Source organism: Eucyclogobius newberryi, unplaced genomic scaffold, assembly GCF_026437365.1.
Source record: "Eucyclogobius newberryi isolate DKJ021-1_F unplaced genomic scaffold, fEucNew1.0.hap1 SCAF_10, whole genome shotgun sequence".
Taxonomy (NCBI): domain Eukaryota; kingdom Metazoa; phylum Chordata; class Actinopteri; order Gobiiformes; family Gobiidae; genus Eucyclogobius; species Eucyclogobius newberryi.
Genome location: NW_027315724.1, coordinates 4,504,202 through 4,524,266, shown reverse-complemented (window position 1 = coordinate 4,524,266; position 20,065 = coordinate 4,504,202). Strand labels below are relative to the sequence as shown.

At 49.0% G+C, this 20,065-nt stretch overlaps 1 protein-coding gene and 1 long non-coding RNA gene across 2 annotated transcripts in view; both read right to left on the bottom strand.

Moving 5' to 3' along the window:
• Positions 1 to 7,951: 7,951 nt before the first annotated feature.
• Positions 7,952 to 11,896, bottom strand: LOC140373509 (uncharacterized). The gene is made up of 2 exons (XR_011929029.1): positions 8,286 to 11,896; positions 7,952 to 8,122 (listed from the first exon to the last, which is right to left on the bottom strand). It is a non-coding gene; the product is annotated as an uncharacterized lncRNA (long non-coding RNA).
• Positions 11,897 to 12,309: 413 nt separating this feature from the next.
• Positions 12,310 to 20,065, bottom strand: part of clip3 (CAP-GLY domain containing linker protein 3) — a 31,340-nt gene continuing 23,584 nt past the window's right edge. Inside the window, exons 11-14 of the mRNA XM_072460029.1 lie at positions 15,953 to 16,076; positions 15,376 to 15,440; positions 15,220 to 15,292; positions 12,310 to 12,520 (exon numbers count right to left, since the gene is read on the bottom strand). Of these exons, the coding sequence (XP_072316130.1) occupies positions 12,466 to 12,520; positions 15,220 to 15,292; positions 15,376 to 15,440; positions 15,953 to 16,076 (317 nt within the window). The 3' untranslated portion in view covers positions 12,310 to 12,465. The remainder of the gene's footprint in view (positions 12,521 to 15,219; positions 15,293 to 15,375; positions 15,441 to 15,952; positions 16,077 to 20,065) is intronic.

Genomic DNA, 20,065 nt, shown 5'->3' with positions numbered 1-20,065 from the left:
AGACAGACAGGCTCTTCCACTCGCTGCAGACAGACAGGCTCTTCCACTCACTGCAGACAGACAGGCTCTTCCACTCGCTGCAGACAGACAGGCTCTTCCACTCGCTGCAGACAGACAGGCTTTTTCACTCGCTGCACAGACAGGCTCTTTCACTCGCTGCAGACAGACAGGCTTTTTCACTCGCTGCAGACAAACAGGCTTTTTCACTCGCTGCACAAACAGGCACTTTCACTCGCTGCAGACAGACAGGCTCTTCCACTCGCTCTTTCACTCGCTGCACAAACATGCACTTTCACTCGCTGCAGACAGACAGGCTCTTCCACTCGCTCTTCCACTCGCTGCAGACAGACAGGCTCTTTCACCCGCTGCAGACAGACACGCTCTTTCACTCGCTGCAGACAGACACGCTCTTTCACTCGCTGCAGACAGACAGGCTCTTTTACTCGCGCAGACAGACAGGCTATTTCACTCGCGTCAGACAGACAGGCTCTTTCACTCGCTGCAGACAGACAGGCTCTTCCACTCGCTGCAGACAGACAGGCTCTTTCACTCGCTGTCTCCAATCGCCGCAGACAGAGAGGCTCTTCCACTCGCTGCAGACAGACAGGCTCTTTCACTCGCTGCAGACAGACAGGCTCTTTCACTCGCTGCAGACAGACAGGCTCTTTCACTCGCTGCAGACAGACAGGCTCTTCCACTCACCGCAGACAGAAAGGCTTTTCCACTCGCTGTCTCCACTCGCTGCAGACAGACAGGCTCTTCCACTCGCTGCAGAGAGACAGGCTCTTCCACTCGCTGCAGACAGACAGGCTCTTCCATTCGCTGCAGACAGACAGGCTCTTTCACTCGCTGCAGACAGACAGGCTCTTTCACTCGCTGCAGACAGACAGGCTCTTTCACTCGCTGCAGACAGACAGGCTTTTTCACTCGCTGCAGAAAGACAGGCTCTTCCACTCGCTGTCTCCACTCGCTGCAGACAGACAGGCTGTTCCACTCGCTGCAGACAGACAGGCTCTTCCATTCGCTGCAGACAGACAGGCTCTTCCACTCGCTGCAGACAGACAGGCTCTTCCACTCACTGCAGACAGACAGGCTCTTCCACTCGCTGCAGACAGACAGGCTCTTCAACTCGCTGCAGACAGACAGGCTTTTTCACTCGCTGCACAGACAGGCTCTTTCACTCGCTGCAGACAGACAGGCTTTTTCACTCGCTGCAGACAAACAGGCTTTTTCACTCGCTGCACAAACAGGCACTTTCACTCGCTGCAGACAGACAGGCTCTTCCACTCGCTCTTTCACTCGCTGCACAAACAGGCACTTTCACTCGCTGCAGACAGACAGGCTCTTCCACTCGCTCTTCCACTCGCTGCAGACAGACAGGCGCTTTCACTCGCTGCAGACAGACACGCTCTTTCACTCGCTGCAGACAGACACGCTCTTTCACTCGCTGCAGACAGACAGGCTCTTTTACTCGCGCAGACAGACAGGCTATTTCACTCGCGTCAGACAGACAGGCTCTTTCACTCGCTGCAGACAGACAGGCTCTTCCACTCGCTGCAGACAGACAGGCTCTTTCACTCGCTGTCTCCAATCGCCGCAGACAGAGAGGCTCTTCCACTCGCTGCAGACAGACAGGCTCTTTCACTCGCTGCAGACAGACAGGCTCTTTCACTCGCTGCAGACAGACAGGCTCTTTCACTCGCTGCAGACAGACAGGCTCTTCCACTCACCGCAGACAGAAAGGCTTTTCCACTCGCTGTCTCCACTCGCTGCAGACAGACAGGCTCTTCCACTCGCTGCAGAGAGACAGGCTCTTCCACTCGCTGCAGACAGACAGGCTCTTCCACTCGCTGCAGACAGACAGGCTCTTTCACTCGCTGCAGACAGACAGGCTCTTTCACTCGCTGCAGACAGACAGGCTCTTCCACTCGCTGCAGACAGATGGCTTTTTAACTCGCTGCACAGACAGGCTCTTTCACTCGCTGCAGACAGACAGGCTTTTTCACTCGCTGCAGACAGACAGGCTCTTCCACTCGCTGCAGACAGACAGGCTCTTTCACTCGCTGCAGACAGACAGGCTCTTTCACTCGCGTCAGACAGACAGGCTCTTTCACTCGCTGCAGACAGACAGGCTCTTCCATTCGCTGCAGAGAGACAGGCTCTTTCACTCGCTGCAGACAGACAGGCTCTTCCACTCGCTGCAGACAGACAGGCTTTTTCACTCGCTGCACAGACAGGCTCTTTCACTCGCTGCAGACAGACAGGCTTTTTCACTCGCTGCAGAAAGACAGGCTCTTCCACTCGCTGTCTCCACTCGCTGCAGACAGACAGGCTCTTCCACTCGCTGCAGACAGACAGGCTCTTCCATTCGCTGCAGACAGACAGGCTCTTCCACTCGCTGCAGACAGACAGGCTCTTCCACTCACTGCAGACAGACAGGCTCTTCCACTCGCTGCAGACAGACAGGCTCTTCCACTCGCTGCAGACAGACAGGCTTTTTCACTCGCTGCACAGACAGGCTCTTTCACTCGCTGCACAAACAGGCACTTTCACTCGCTGCAGACAGACAGGCTCTTCCACTCGCTCTTTCACTCGCTGCACAAACAGGCACTTTCACTCGCTGCAGACAGACAGGCTCTTCCACTCGCTCTTCCACTCGCTGCAGACAGACAGGCTCTTTCACCCGCTGCAGACAGACACGCTCTTTCACTCGCTGCAGACAGACACGCTCTTTCACTCGCTGCAGACAGACAGGCTCTTTCACTCGCTGCAGACAGACAGGCTCTTCCACTCGCTCTTTCACTCGCTGCACAAACAGGCACTTTCACTCGCTGCAGACAGACAGGCTCTTTCACTCGCTGCAGACAGACAGGCTCTTTCACTCGCTGCAGACAGACAGGCTCTTGCACTCACCGCAGACAGAAAGGCTTTTCCACTCGCTGTCTCCACTCGCTGCAGACAGACAGGCTCTTCCACTCGCTCTTCCACTCGCTGCAGACAGACAGGCTCTTTCACCCGCTGCAGACAGACAGGCTCTTTCACTCGCTGCAGACAGACAGGCTCTTCCACTCGCTACAGACAGACAGGCTCTTTAACTCGCTGCAGACAGACAGGCTCTTCCACTCGCTGCAGACAGACAGGCTCTTTCACTCGCTGCAGACAGACAGGCTCTTCCACTCGCTGCAGACAGACAGGCTTTTTCACTCGCTGCACAGACAGGCTCTTTCACTCGCTGCAGACAGACAGGCTTTTTCACTCGCTGCAGAAAGACAGGCTCTTCCACTCGCTGTCTCCACTTGCTGCAGACAGACAGGCTCTTCCACTCACTGCAGACAGACAGGCTCTTTCACTCGCTTTAGACAGACAGGCTCTTTCACTCGCTTTAGACAGACAGGCTCTTTCACTCGCTGCAGACAGACAGGCTCTTTCACTCGCCGCAGACAGACAGGCTCTTCCATTCGCTGCAGACAGACAGGCTCTTCCACTCGCTCTTCCACTCGCTGCAGACAGACAGGCTCTTTCACCCGCTGCAGACAGACACGCTCTTTCACTCGCTGCAGACAGACAGGCTCTTTCACTCGCTGCAGACAGACAGGCTCTTCCACTCGCTCTTTCACTCGCTGCACAAACAGGCACTTTCACTCGCTGCAGACAGACAGGCTCTTCCACTCGCTCTTCCACTCGCTACAGACAGACAGGCTCTTTCACCCGCTGCAGACAGACAGGCTCTTTCACTCGCTGCAGACAGACAGGCTCTTCCACTCGCTACAGACAGACAGGCTCTTCCACTCGCTGCAGACAGACAGGCTCTTCCACTCGCTGCAGACAGACAGGCTCTTTCACTCGCTGCAGACAGACAGGCTCTTCCACTCGCTTCAGACAGACAAGCTCTTTCACTCGCTGCAGACAGACAGGCTCTTCCACTCGCTGCAGACAGACAGGCTTTTTCACTCGCTGCACAGACAGGCTCTTTCACTCGCTGCAGACAGACAGGCTCTTCCACTCGCTCTTTCACTCGCTGCACAAACAGGCACTTTCACTCGCTGCAGACAGACAGGCTCTTCCACTCGCTCTTCCACTCGCTATAGACAGACAGGCTCTTTCACCCGCTGCAGACAGACAGGCTCTTTCACTCGCTGCAGACAGACAGGCTCTTCCACTCGCTACAGACAGACAGGCTCTTCCACTCGCTGCAGACAGACAGGCTCTTCCACTCGCTGCAGACAGACAGGCTCTTTCACTCGCTGCAGACAGACAGGCTCTTCCACTCGCTTCAGACAGACAAGCTCTTTCACTCGCTGCAGACAGACAGGCTCTTCCACTCGCTGCAGACAGACAGGCTTTTTCACTCGCTGCACAGACAGGCTCTTTCACTCGCTGCAGACAGACAGGCTTTTTCACTCGCTGCAGAAAGACAGGCTCTTCCACTCGCTGTCTCCACTTGCTGCAGACAGACAGGCTCTTCCACTCGCTGCTGACAGACAGGCTCTTTCACTCGCTTTAGACAGACAGGCTCTTTCACTCGCTGCAGACAGACAGGCTCTTCCATTCGCTGCAGACAGACAGGCTCTTTCACTCGCTGCAGACAGACAGGCTCTTTCACTCGCTGCAGACAGACAGGCTCTTTCACTCGCTGCAGACAGACAGGCTCTTCCATTCGCTGCAGACAGACAGGCTCTTCCACTCACCGCAGACAGAAAGGCTCTTCCACTCGCTGTCTCCACTCGCTGCAGACAGACAGGCTTTTTCACTCGCTGCACAGACAGGCTCTTTCACTCGCTGCACAGACAGGCTCTTTCACTCGCTGCAGACAGACAGGCTCTTTCACTCGCTGCAGACAGACAGGCTCTTTCACTCGCTGCAGACAGACAGGCTCTTTCACTCGCTGCAGACAGACAGGCTCTTCCATTCGCTGCAGAGAGACAGGCTCTTTCACTCGCTGCAGACAGACAGGCTCTTCCACTCGCTGCAGACAGACAGGCTTTTTCACTCGCTGCACAGACAGGCTCTTTCACTCGCTGCAGACAGACAGGCTTTTTCACTCGCTGCAGAAAGACAGGCTCTTCCACTCGCTGTCTCCACTCGCTGCAGACAGACAGGCTCTTCCACTCGCTGCAGACAGACAGGCTCTTCCATTCGCTGCAGACAGACAGGCTCTTCCACTCGCTGCAGACAGACAGGCTCTTCCACTCACTGCAGACAGACAGGCTCTTCCACTCGCTGCAGACAGACAGGCTCTTCCACTCGCTGCAGACAGACAGGCTTTTTCACTCGCTGCACAGACAGGCTCTTTCACTCGCTGCACAAACAGGCACTTTCACTCGCTGCAGACAGACAGGCTCTTCCATTCGCTGCAGACAGACAGGCTCTTCCACTCGCTGCAGACAGACAGGCTCTTCCACTCACTGCAGACAGACAGGCTCTTCCACTCGCTGCAGACAGACAGGCTCTTCCACTCGCTGCAGACAGACAGGCTTTTTCACTCGCTGCACAGACAGGCTCTTTCACTCGCTGCACAAACAGGCACTTTCACTCGCTGCAGACAGACAGGCTCTTCCACTCGCTCTTTCACTCGCTGCACAAACAGGCACTTTCACTCGCTGCAGACAGACAGGCTCTTCCACTCGCTCTTCCACTCGCTGCAGACAGACAGGCTCTTTCACCCGCTGCAGACAGACACGCTCTTTCACTCGCTACAGACAGACACGCTCTTTCACTCGCTGCAGACAGACAGGCTCTTTCACTCGCTGCAGACAGACAGGCTCTTCCACTCGCTCTTTCACTCGCTGCACAAACAGGCACTTTCACTCGCTGCAGACAGACAGGCTCTTTCACTCGCTGCAGACAGACAGGCTCTTTCACTCGCTGCAGACAGACAGGCTCTTCCACTCACCGCAGACAGAAAGGCTTTTCCACTCGCTGTCTCCACTCGCTGCAGACAGACAGGCTCTTCCACTCGCTCTTCCACTCGCTGCAGACAGACAGGCTCTTTCACCCGCTGCAGACAGACAGGCTCTTTCACTCGCTGCAGACAGACAGGCTCTTCCAGTCGCTACAGACAGACAGGCTCTTTAACTCGCTGCAGACAGACAGGCTCTTCCACTCGCTGCAGACAGACAGGCTCTTTCACTCGCTGCAGACAGACAGACTCTTCCACTCGCTGCAGACAGACAGGCTTTTTCACTCGCTGCACAGACAGGCTCTTTCACTCGCTGCAGACAGACAGGCTTTTTCACTCGCTGCAGAAAGACAGGCTCTTCCACTCGCTGTCTCCACTTGCTGCAGACAGACAGGCTCTTCCACTCACTGCAGACAGACAGGCTCTTTCACTCGCTTTAGACAGACAGGCTCTTTCACTCGCTTTAGACAGACAGGCTCTTTCACTCGCTGCAGACAGACAGGCTCTTTCACTCGCCGCAGACAGACAGGCTCTTCCATTCGCTGCAGACAGACAGGCTCTTCCACTCGCTCTTCCACTCGCTGCAGACAGACAGGCTCTTTCACCCGCTGCAGACAGACACGCTCTTTCACTCGCTGCAGACAGACAGGCTCTTTCACTCGCTGCAGACAGACAGGCTCTTCCACTCGCTCTTTCACTCGCTGCACAAACAGGCACTTTCACTCGCTGCAGACAGACAGGCTCTTCCACTCGCTACAGACAGACAGGCTCTTTCACCCGCTGCAGACAGACAGGCTCTTTCACTCGCTGCAGACAGACAGGCTCTTCCACTCGCTACAGACAGACAGGCTCTTTAACTCGCTGCAGACAGACAGGCTCTTCCACTCGCTGCAGACAGACAGGCTCTTTCACTCGCTGCAAACAGACAGGCTCTTCCACTCGCGTCAGACACACAGGCTCTTTCACTTGCTGCAGACAGACAGGCTCTTCCACTCGCTGCAAACAGACAGGCTCTTTCACTCGCTGCAGACAGACAGGCTCTTCCACTCGCGTCAGACAGACAGGCTCTTTCACTTGCTGCAGACAGACAGGCTCTTCCACTCGCGTCAGACAGACAGGCTCTTTCACTCGCTGCAGACAGGCTCTTCCACTCGCTGCAGACAGACAGGCTCTTTCACTCGCTGCAGACAGACAGGCTCTTCCACTCGCGTCAGACAGACAGGCTCTTTCACTCGCTGCAGACAGACAGGCTCTTCCACTCGCTGCAGACAGACAGGCTCTTTCACTCGCTGCAGACAGACAGGCTCTTCCACTCGAGTCAGACAGACAGGCTCTTTCACTTGCTGCAGACAGACAGGCTCTTCCACTCGCGTCAGACACACAGGCTCTTTCACTTGCTGCAGACAGACAGGCTCTTCCACTCGCGTCAGACAGACAGGCTCTTTCACTCGCTGCAGACAGACAGGCTCTTCCACTCGCTGCAGACAGACAGGCTCTTCCACTCGCGTCAGACAGACAGGCTCTTTCACTTGCTGCAGACAGACGTCTGCGTGAAGGAGGGTTAATTTATTCGATCTTGATTAAGTAAAAACAGTATTAAGATCATCAACAGAATTTGTCTTCATTTATTTACAGAAATATTCTATTTTTAATTGAGGCCTTTTAAAAGTTATATTTCAGTGGAACACGATGGTCATCTATCCTTCCTCCAATATAGATCACTTCTTTTGCTTGATTGGAATAACTCAAATTGAATCTGTTTTTGTGTCTGACGAAGTTGACAATAATTTAATTAAATTAGAAATATGCACCAAAAAGAGCAAAAATTCATGTATGAGCCGTTTCTGTGAAGCTCAGTCCAAACTCCACATGTAACGCTCAGAAGTGAAGAACTGTTTCCTTCACGACCTGTTGTTTCTGACTTTAACATGAGGACTGACCTCACCACTCGTGTGTGTGTGGTCATCAGTGAGTTTGAGCTGAGATGTCTCACTTAATGTCACACTGTAGAACCTTATTCCCTCAGACAGATCAAAAGGACAACGCGCGCTCTGAAACATGAATACCTGGTTTATTATGATACACTTTTCTTATAGTTAAAATCGTACATTGTCATGTCACTGATATGAGAGCATGCGTCACACCGAGAGTTACACAAACACAAGGCAACAGAACAAAAGCTGTCCCAAAGATACAAGAGAATACGCCAGTGACACCACCAGCCTGCAGGGGGCGTCACCAGCCTGCAGGGGGCGTCACCAGCCTGCAGGGGGGGCACCAGCCTGCAGAGGGCGTCACCAGCCTGCAGGGGGCGTCACCAGCCTGCAGGGGGGGCACCAGCCTGCAGAGGGCGTCACCAGCCTGCCTGCAGGGCTGCGTCACCAGCCTGCAGAGGGCATCACCAGCCTGCAGGGGGCGTCACCAGCCTGCAGAGGGCGTCACCAGCCTGCAGAGGGCGTCACCAGCCTGCAGGGGGGGCACCACAGAGGGCAGGAGCATGGGTGGCAATGACATGGAACCAGACTCACATCTGAGCCACGCCCTGCAGAGGTGGGCAGTACTCAAAGTGTCACTCTTACTTCCCCTTCCAACTGTGAGTAAATCTACAAGTGACAAAAGCTTTACGTTGACTTTTAATATTAAAGGGGATGTTATGCAAAATCAACTTCACGAGCTTTTGACCAGTGTTTCCCCATCATTAGTTTACGTAACATTATTTATTACCTTGATTTAACCAGGAAAATCCCAGAGGGGAGGAGCTAATGTACATGTTTTTAGTGGTAGCAGAAACCCATGCAGACACAGGTAGAACATGCAAACTCCACACAGAAAGGCTCCATGCCACCCGGGAATCGATCCCAAAGTTATATTTTTGATTCCTGCATGTTACATAATCCTGCATTGTCCTGCAACTGATGATCGAATGCTCTGATCATTCACCTATCCCCTATCTCCGCCCACATCCTGGAGTTAGTTGTGATTATTTGGAAGATCTAAGACTCTGAGTGATAAATGTCTAAAAGGTTCTAAAATGTCACAAGAGGGTTTGCAGTTCTGCAGTTTTGATTCTATTACTGAGACAATTTATATCAATTTGGTGGTTTAGAATGGATCATCTGTAAAATCTATGCGTGCTATAGTTTAATACTATGTCTTCTTTAACAATTGTGTTTCTCCTTCAGATATAATATTGTTTTGCTCATTTTTGTGTCTATCCTTTGAAAAAACAGATTTTCTTTCAAATGGCATTAAAAATCAGATTCCTTGGTTTTATTTTAATTTCAAATAGTTCTTTATCATGTCTGACTTGTCAGTAGTGGACAAGTCAAACGATTATTTTAGTTAAATTATCAAATGCATCTTTCTGTTGAACATTGAGACATTTTTAATGCACCTTTTACCAAATAAAAGATAAAAAATGGTGGTATTTATACAGTGTATCACTGAAGAAAATGAATTGATTAATCTTTATTAAGATTTAGATTTAATATTGTTGCCCTCTAAGTTTTAAAAAGGTTTGTATGGTCCAGATAATTGTGATGATCAAAATACAATTACAAGTCTCGATCGTGGGTTCATCGTTGCAGCTGAAGCTCACGGTTCTTCTTTGTCCCAATGATGTTGTACTTTTTGACAGTTTAAATGTCAGAACACAAAACATCACAAACCAATTCTAGCACCAAAAAGAACCTTTTGAAATAAATGAAACTACTTGTAGTACTACTTGCAACTTGACCTCTGCATGTTTGGTAAGAATCAACATTACATACATCAATAGTTAATTAAATCACTTTAAACACAGAGCAAAGAGTGTCACTACAGAAGAAGCGAGCACAGAGGAGTTGGTCGAAAGTGGTCCGGACTGGAAGGGCCCGTCCAGTGTTTTGGGAGGAACTAGAGACTTTTACAGTAGGTTCCACTCTTCTAAGTGTGTGTGCTCTTGAGCCAGAATGGAAGAGGAGGTTCATTCATTTTCCCCATAGACTTGAAAGAAAAGGGGCCCTGGCCAACACAATATTCCATATTATTACAAATGAAACGTATCAATATCACAATCTTTCAACATCGTTCATGTTTTTGTCATAAAAATGCTGAGAAGGACATGATTTGATTAAATTAGCCTTGATTTAGTCTTAGTTTGGTTGCTAAGTTTTTATTTTGACACAGTTTGACTAATACATTAAGACATGAATGCATTTGTTAATATAACTGAAATACTCGATCAAAAATGTATTAAAATATATCACATACATTTCCTTTTTTTTCTGAAGGATTTTTTGGCCCGTAGGCTTTATTGGACAGGACAGCTCAGCGTGAAATGGAGATGAGAGAAGGAGGACATGCAGCATGGACACTGCGGCACGTGTGCTGCTGCCTAACCACTCCACCACCAGGCAGCACATACACACACATTTCCAATATACTTGCCCTAATAACATTTAAATTTTTGAAAGCTATTCAGCTGTGGTAAATGTGGATCAAAACCCCCACATTATATTCTGTGGTTACTACATAGCCTCTGTGTGCCTTTTTACTCATGTGTACTGACCTTTGACATTTGACCTTTGACATTTTTGACAAAGTTGATGGGGAAAAATGTGGAATGTTGACCATTAAAGAGATTTTAAATAGTAGATAATGTATATGGCAAGAATCACTCTGAATTCCATCCTCTGCACATCAGGACCGTTGCCAACTCGTTATAATATATCAAAGTAAATATATTTGGATAAACTCAGCAGTAAACACTGGTTAAGTACTTTTGAGCCGAACAACACTAAACACTTTATATGGCGAGAATCGTACGTTAGTATCTTTCTGTCATCTTTAAGAACTAAAGCTGCGGTTTTGTCATTGGTGAGTTCACACTTCACTGATTGGTTAAATCCACCTGTCTGTCACATGATGCAGCGTGACCAATAGGACGAGAGGGCTGGGAGCAGGACAGGGCACGTGTTTGAGCAGAAAGCACTGAATCACAACAATATTTGCATTTCCACATCATCACAGGGTCATATCAATATACATCAATGTCTATATTGTTAAAGGTGGAATGGACGATTTTTTTCAGCTAATTTTTTATCATATTTCCTCGTGGCGTGGATAAATCATTTGTCCTGCCACGTATCAATCATAAAACGCACCTATCGCTCACCTGCAGCCGCGTGCGGATCGTCCCACGTTTCCGCGTGCCTAAGCGCATGGATCTATCATAATATAGTTCCCTCAGTGTACGGGGCAAAATGAAGACGGAGAAAGACAGTTCGAGCTGACGCAGAAGTGGACAGAAATCTACGGGAGACGAGAGATGTGATGCGCTCCGTTGCGCTAATAAACAAACGCACGTGTGTGTTGTATCAGTCCACACGGGGGAGTGGCATGTGCACGGGGGAGTGGCATGTGCACGGGGGAGTGGCATGTGCACTTCCGCCTGCGTTCTCAAAACGCCAAAAAATCGTCCATACCGCCTTTAAGTTGGCTTCACTTCAAACACATAGCATATGTAACACCCAAGGTGGCACAGGGGGTGCTCCGCCCATGAACCTGTCCCAAGGGCGTGGCTGCTTGGGCCAAAAGAGCTCGGGATTGTGTTGTAAATTGATCATATTGAGATGCTAAACATTATACTCAGCAGCTATTCCAAAGTGTTCTGACTCTAGAATATCCACGTGTGACTGGTTCACTTTGGAGCAGCTCCACATATAAAAGTGTCATCACTGAAAATACAATGATTTATCACAAGCTTAAGTCAGCGTTTGGTGTGAAAGATTGTTTTCTACTTAATCTGCTTTTTGCCAGCTTGTTTTCACCTGATTCTGCGTTCTCTCTTGACCGATCATCCCGCCCAACTGCGACAAGCGTACCGATCTGCTCCAAAGTGAACCAGTCCAAACGTGGCTGAGAACCCTGCAGCTGATCGGGCTGTTCCACAGCTCTTTTCTTTAAATTTTTTGGCTAATGCAGCTCTATGGACATAACGTTTTTGATGTTCCATCCCGAGCTGCCTGTTGTCTATCCAGGCCTGGTCCATCTACAGAGCTGTGCACGTGCCGCTGTGGCCCAGAGCGTGAGTACGCGCCGCTGTGGCCCAGAGTGCGAACATGCGCCGCTGTGGCCCAGAGCGCGAACATGCGCCACTGTGGCCCAGAGCGCGCCGCTGTGGCCCAGAGCGCGCCGCTGTGGCCCAGAGCGCGAGCACGTGGCCCAGAGCGCGAGCACGCGCCGCTGTGGCCCAGAGCGTGAGTACGCGCCGCTGTGGCCCAGAGCGCGAACATGCGCCGCTGTGGCCCAGAGCGCGAACATGCGCCGCTGTGGCCCAGAGCGCGCCGCTGTGGCCCAGAGCGCGCCGCTGTGGCCCAGAGCGCGAGCACGTGGCCCAGAGCGCGAGCACGCGCCGCTGTGGCCCAGAGCGCCAGCATGTGGCCCAGATTGCGAGCATGTGTGGTGTGTGTCTGATACAAGGCACTAATCTGCTGACAAATGGCTATAGTTAGAGGACCATCCCAAGTACACAATGACACAAGTAAGAGCCGAGGCGAGTGGAGAGGAGGTGGAGGTGGAGGTGGTTAGGAGTGCATCTCAGCGCGGAGCATCCAGGGGAACCAGCAGCAGAACAGCAACCTGCAATATACACAAGAATATTGTCATACCTTCAGCGGCTTGCAAAAGTATTCGTAACCCTGGAATTTTCCCACATTTTATCACATCACGACCACAAACTTAAATACCGTATGTTTCCGGAGTACAAGTCACTCACTTTTACACAGTTTGGGCCGTCTTGGGCGACTTATACTCCGGAGCAACTTATTTGTGATATTATTAGTTATTTGGTCGTGGCTGCAGAGCCGCGGCGCGGTCAAATGGCCCAGCAGTTTCAGGAACCGCGGCACTGCCATATAGCCTCATGGCTAACCCTAACCTTAACCTTAACCTTAACCTTAACCCTAACCCTAACCCTAACCTTAACCCTAACCCTAAATTTAACCCTAACCTTAACCCGGCGCGGTCTAAAACGGCACGGTCAAATAGCGCAGCAGTTTCAGGAACCGCGGCACTGCCATATAGCCTCATGGCTAACCCTAACCCTAACCCTAACCTTAACCTTAACCTTAACCCTAACCTTAACCTTAACCTTAACCTTAACCCTAACCCTAACCCTAACCTTAACCCTAACCCTAAATTTAACCCTAACCTTAACCCGGCGCGGTCTAAAACGGCACGGTCAAATAGCGCAGCAGTTTCAGGAACCGCGGCACTGCCATATAGCCTCATGGCTAACCCTAACCCTAACCCTAACCTTAACCTTAACCTTAACCCTAACCCTAACCCTAACCCTAACCCTAACCCTAACCCTAAATTTAACCCTAACCTTAAACGGCACGGTCAAATAGCGCAGCAGTTTCAGGAGCCGCGGCACAAAATAACATGGTAGTTTTCGGCCGCGGCTCTGTCACTCCCTAGTTATTTTCACACTGGCAACCGCATTTCACATGACAACCACAAGAGGGCTCTAAGCGACGTAGAAGAAGAATCTGCACTTCCTCTACCGCCGGAGTTTGTGGAGTTGTTTAAAAGTGACACCGAGGTTGTGATTAATTGTGGAGAGTAACAAGTGCAGTAATGTGTGTACAAGTAAAATCAGAACTAGACAAAACGACTCAAAACGTTGAGGCTGCGTTCATACTTTCGCAATCACTGCATCAAAATTGTGAATAAACCGAGACTAATCCTGAAACTAAACCTGGACTAGAACAGGACCAAACCACAGTCTTCAAGGACGATGTATGAGGTCTGAACGCAGCTTTCTCTGCAGCACAACTGTAACTGAACTGTGTCGATGCCTGTGCTTTTGCCTATTGTCTGGTGTTGAAGAACAGACCAGGCTCTGCTGTTTAGAAGTGACACAGAGGAAGAAGAATTCAGTGGATTGAGTGATTTGGGGTAAAACTGATGCTTTGCTAAACTTGTTAGCATGTTAGCATGTTCTTTATGGTATAGTTATCTGAATAACTGTTCATATGTTACGTTAACATACCAGACACTTACCACAGTTCTGTCTGTGCCTCATGTAGCTGAAAGTGTTAGCGTTAGCATACGTCATGTAGCTGAAGGTGTTAGCGTTAGCATACGTACACCTATTCACCGTGTTGTTGTACCTCTATCATGTCAATAGCACCGTCTGAGCGTGGAGCTGCCGGTCCGGTGTGGGTCATGCGCCACTGTTAGCATCTCTGTCTATGCTTAATTTAGCTGAAGCTGTTAGCATTAGCATAAGTACATTCACCGTATTGTTCGTTCTCTAATCTGTCATTATTTTAAACTGCATTTCAAGATGTTCTTGGTCTTGGATTTTATCAAATAAATTTCCTCCAAAAATGCGACTTATGTATGTTTTTTTCTTCTCTATTATGCATTTTTTGGTTGGTGGGACTTATACTCCGGAGCGATTTATAATCCGGAAAATACGGTAAATATAGAGCAACATAAAGCAGCACACAATTGCAAAGTAGAAGGAAAATGATAAAAATAAAACAAAAACAGAAAAGTGCAGCATGCAAAGTATTCAAGCCCCATTAGTCAATACTTGGTGAGACTTTCCTCTGCAGAATCAGCTTTAGGCCTCCTAGGTTTTGTCTCTTTCCACACTCACAGACCAGGTTTGCCCAAACGTCTTTGCAAAATAATCTCAAACTCAGGCAATTTTCAGAACTTGCCACAGATTCTGGATTGGATTTAGGTCTGGACTCTGGGCCATTCTAACACATTCATATGTTGTGTCTAAACCGTTCCATTGTAGCTCTGGCTTTATGTCTCGGCTCGTTGTCGGTAACAGCCATGTGGTGAGTTTGAGTTGAATAAACAGTTCTGTTGCTGAGCGTCCCTCCTCATGTTGTTGACCGCTTGAGGCCGTCACATGCTTATTGTAGGGCATTGTATTGTACAGAAAAGAGAAATTATGTATTTTAAAATATGTTAATGAATTAATGATTGACACATGCATCCCCTATTCAACTTTTAAATGTTCTGGCTATTTTGGTGTCATGTTGTGTACTTTGGGGTACTCTGGTGTGTTTCAGATCCAAAAGCTGAAGTACCCGGTATTTGGCCGTGTGTACCTGGATATGGAGCTGTCGGAGGTCAGGTCCATGGGAGAGTGCAGTGTGTACCTGGATATGGAGCTGTCGGAGGTCAGGTCCTTGGGAGAGTGCAGTGTGTACCTGGATATGGAGCTGTCCGAGGTCAGGTCCTTGGGAGAGTGCAGTGTGTACCTGGATATGGAGCTGTCCGAGGTCAGGTCCTTGGGAGAGTGCAGTGTGTACCTGGATATGGAGCTGTCCGAGGTCAGGTCCTTGGGAGAGTGCAGGGTGTTGAAGTTGCGCTTGGGCTGTGACACTACAAACACACACACAGTTCTGTCGGTCAGTTATTTGGTCAAGTATTCATGTAAAAGTAAAGTCAAAATTCTTTGTACTTACTGGTGACTTGGTGAACCTTTTTAACTGTGGAATCGTTCTGGGAGCCGTCTTTGGGGCCCGCGATTCTGTAAACACAAGCATTCATGAGTGGGTGCCTGGAACACACATAAGCCACGTTTGGACTGGCCCTTATCCCCCCTGACCGGGTCCTGACTCCTGACCGGGTCCTGACCGGGTCACTTTAGAGTGCTTTAGAGCCTTTCTTTTCTCAATATTTTATGTACACTGCGGACACTCTCTCCGTGCAGCGGTCACTCTCTCAGCGGTCACTCTCTATGTGCAGCGGTCACTCTCTCAGCGGTCACTCTCTATGTGCAGCGGTCACTCTCTCAGCGGTCACTCTTTATGTGCTACAGCGAGCATACACGGGCGTGAGGCTGGAGGTGAAGCTTGACCCTTTGAGGTCGGAGGTGAAGCTTGACCCTTTGAGGTCGGAGGTGAAGCTTGACCCTTTGAGATCGGAGGTGAAGCTTGACCTTTTGAGATCGGAGGTGAAGCTTGACCCTTTGGCGACTCAAGCCTTTTGTGGCTAAACAAATGAGCATTTTTGTCACTACTTAATCCATGATGTACTGACCTTTGAACCCGTGAGGGCGGAGCAAACACACCGTACTTTGGCAGACAGCTAAAGTAGCGCACGCCAAACACTGAACCGTCGTGTTTACCAGTGGCTTTGTCCAACTCCACGCCAAACCAGTCGCCTGTGGAGAGCAGGGTGGAGAGCAGGGTGGGACAATAAACAGAATGTAACTGATTGCAAAAAAAAGACAATAATCGTTAATTGGCAAAAAAGATAATCCCCATAAAGTACCAGAGATTGAGGAAAGATTAAAAAAAAAAAAACATATTGATGATGTCCTCTTATTTCTTTTTCCCCCCATTTCTTTCACTCTTCACACAGGAAAGTTTAAAAAGAATAATGAGACTAGGGAAGCTCACAGAGCACGTGTGCTATCCACTCTGCCACTGAGCGGCACCTCATTGTTTTCATCCCTGTAAAGGCCCCGGAGTGTCTTTATTAAAGGGAGTAAAGGTTTAAGATAAGATATTCCTTTATTGTCCACACATGGGGAAATTTCGTTGTTGCAACGCAGTAGATACAGAGGAAAAGGACACTTAATAGAAGGAAAACACTCTTAATAGAAGAACTCTTATAAACAAAACTCTTATAAACAAAAACTCCTATAGACAAAACCTCTCATTTCTTAATAAGGAATAAAGGGGGAAAATAAAGATAGAATAAATAAAAACAGCTAGCATAAGACAAAATAATACTAATAATAATGGTAAAATAACCACTCTATTTACATCAGTTTTATGCACATGAATATGACAGTATTGCACATGGGTATGACAGTATTGCACATGGGTATGACAGTGTTTGTTATAAAGTCTGACAGCAGCAGAAGGACAGACTGTGAAACGTCTCCTTCACACAGCGAGGGTGGATCAGTCACTGAAGCTGCTCTCCAGAGGGGACAGAGTGTCCTGCAGGGGACAGGGTGTCCTGCAGGGGACAGAGTGTCCTGCAGGGGACAGAGTGTCCTGCAGGGGACAGTGTCCTGAAGGGGACAGAGTGTCCTGCAGGGGGCGACACTCATGGTCCAGCATAGATGTGAGTTTAGCCAGGACCCTCCTGTCCCCCACCTCCTGAGTCCAGAGGACAGCCCAGGACGGAGATTTGTCCAGCTTCTTCCTCTCCCTCTGTGACGACCACACCTACAGGAGCTGATGCACCACAGAGTCAGAGAAGGTCTTCAGGAGTGGCCCTGTCACTCCAAAAGACCTGAGTCTCCTCAGGAGGTAGAGCCGACTCTGGCTCTTCCTGTACAGTGCGTCTGTGTTATGAGTCCAGTCCAGTTTGTGGTTCAGATGAACACCAGGTCCTTGTATGAGTCCACTCTCTCAATGTCCCGTCCCTGGATGTTCACTGGTGAGGGGGGCGTGGCCTCTGTGGAAGTCCACCACCATCTCCTTGGTCTTCCCCGCGTTGATGAGGAGGTGGTTCCGCTGACACCAGTCCACAAAGACCTGCTCCAGTCCTCTGTCCTCCACATCATCATCGTCCGTGATGAGTCCGATGATGGCAGAGTGGTCAGAGAACTTCTGCAGGACACAGCTGTCCGTGTCATGTCTGAAGTCTGCAGTGTAAAGGGTGAAGAGAAAGGGCGCGAGGACAGTGCCCTGGGGCGCCCCCACACTGCAGGTCCGAGTGTCAGACACGCTCTCACCAACTGGGGTTGGTCTGTGAGGTAGTCCAGGATCCACTCTGCCAGGTCATACTCCACACCAGCCATCTCCAGCTTGTCCCTCCGGAGCTGATGGTGTTGAAGGCGCTGGAAAGATCGATGAACAGAATCCTCACAGAGCTGCCAGGCTTCTCCAGGTGAGAGAGAGAGCGGTGCAGCAGGAGATGACGGCGTCCTCCACTCCGATGCCAGGCCGATAGGCAAACTGCAGCGGGTCCATGGCTGAGCTCACGGTGGAGCGGAGGTGGTCCAGGACCAGCCGCTCCAGTGTCTTCATCAGGTGGGACGTGAGAGCCACTGGCCTGAAGCTGTTGAGGTCTTTGGCGCGCGGTGTCTTAGGCACAGGTACCAGACAGGAGGTCTTCCAGACCTGTGGTACCACCCTCAGCTTCAGGCTCATGTTGAAGACATGTTCCATAACTCCACACAGTTCATCTGCGCAGGACTTAAGGAGCCTGGGGCTGATGCCGTCAGGTCCTGCTGCCTTCCTCACTTTAATCCTCTTCAGCTCACTCCTCACCTGTGCTGCTGTGACAGTCAGTGGTTGGCAGGGGGACCGTGTGCTGGGGGGATGGGTGGGTCCAGGTGGAGTGGGGAGCTGATGGGCCGGAGCAGAGAAGCAAAGAGGAACAGATGCAGGGCATTGTCCAGCTGTGGAAGAGGGAGCATGCAGCTGTGCAGGGGGAGGGGCGGGTGACCGATCAAACCTCAAGAAGTGAGCATTTAAATCATTCACCCACTGTAGATCCCCCTCTGTCTGGGCAGGGGAGATTTTGAAGCCCGAGATGGTTTTCAGGCTCCACCACACTCCCTGAATGTTCTTCTGCTGCAGCTGCTCCTCCATCCTCCTCCTGTAGCCAGCCTCAGCCTGCCTGATCTTCCTCCTCAGCTCCTTCTGCACAGTCCTCAGCTCCTCCTTGTTCCCTGACCTGAAGGCTCTCTTCTTCTCCTTCAGCAGAGCCTTCAGTTCACGGTTAATCCATGGCTTGTTGTTTGGAAAACACTGCACCGTCCGGGAGGGAACAATGTTCTCAAAACAGAAGTTGATGTAGTCCGTGATGCACTCTGTGATGGTGTTGATGCCCATGTGGGTCATAAAGCTCAGTCCAGACAGTGGTGCTGAAGCAGACCCTCAGAGCCTCCTCGCTCTCAGCAGACCACATCCTCACCTCACGGGACACCACAGGCTGCCTGCGCACGATGGGTTCATACACAGGCCTCTTAATTCAAGGACTCTATAGAGGGGTGCCTAAAGCATATGAGCACGCTCCCCTGGCTGCACAGGCGTGGTTGAAATGCTGGTGTGTGTTTAAAGCTAGCAGCGAGAACCGCCAAGTACAAAAATGGCGACAGAGAAAGAATGTGTTCGATGCGATCCGTGTTATTATAGCGTTATTGTAGTGTTATTGTAGTGTTATTGTAGTGTTAATGTAGCGTTATTGTAGTGTTATTATAGTGTTATTATAGTGTTATTGTAGTGTTAATGTAGTGTTATTGTAGTGTTATTATCGTGTTATTGTAGTGTTATTGTAGTGTTAATGTAGTGTTATTGTAGTGTTATTATCGTGTTATTGTAGTGTTATTGTAGTGTTATTGTAGTGTTATTATAGCGTTATTGTAGTGTTATTGTAGTGTTAATGTAGTGTTATTGTAGTGTTATTATAGTGTTATTGTAGTGTTAATGTAGTGTTATCGTAGTGTTATTATAGTGTTATTGTAGTGTTAATGTAGTGTTATTGTAGTGTTATTGTAGTGTTATTATAGTGTTATTGTAGTGTTAATGTAGTGTTATCGTAGTGTTATTATAGTGTTATTGTAGTGTTATTGTAGTGTTATTGTAGTGTTATTATAGTGTTATTGTAGTGTTATTCTAGTGTTAATGTAGTGTTATTGTAGTGTTATTATAGTGTTATTCTAGTGTTAATGTAGTGTTATTATAGTGTTATTATCGTGTTATTATAGTGTTATTATAGTGTTATTGTAGTGTTATTGTAGTGTTAATGTAGCGTTATTGTAGTGTTATTGTAGTGTTAATGTAGCGTTATTGTAGTGTTATTATAGTGTTATTATAGTGTTATTGTAGTGTTAATGTAGTGTTATTGTAGTGTTATTATCGTGTTATTGTAGTGTTATTGTAGTGTTATTGTAGTGTTATTATAGCGTTATTGTAGTGTTATTGTAGTGTTAATGTAGTGTTATTGTAGTGTTATTATAGTGTTATTGTAGTGTTAATGTAGTGTTATCGTAGTGTTATTATAGTGTTATTGTAGTGTTAATGTAGTGTTATTGTAGTGTTATTGTAGTGTTATTATAGTGTTATTGTAGTGTTAATGTAGTGTTATCGTAGTGTTATTATAGTGTTATTGTAGTGTTATTGTAGTGTTATTGTAGTGTTATTATAGTGTTATTGTAGTGTTAATGTAGTGTTATTGTAGTGTTAT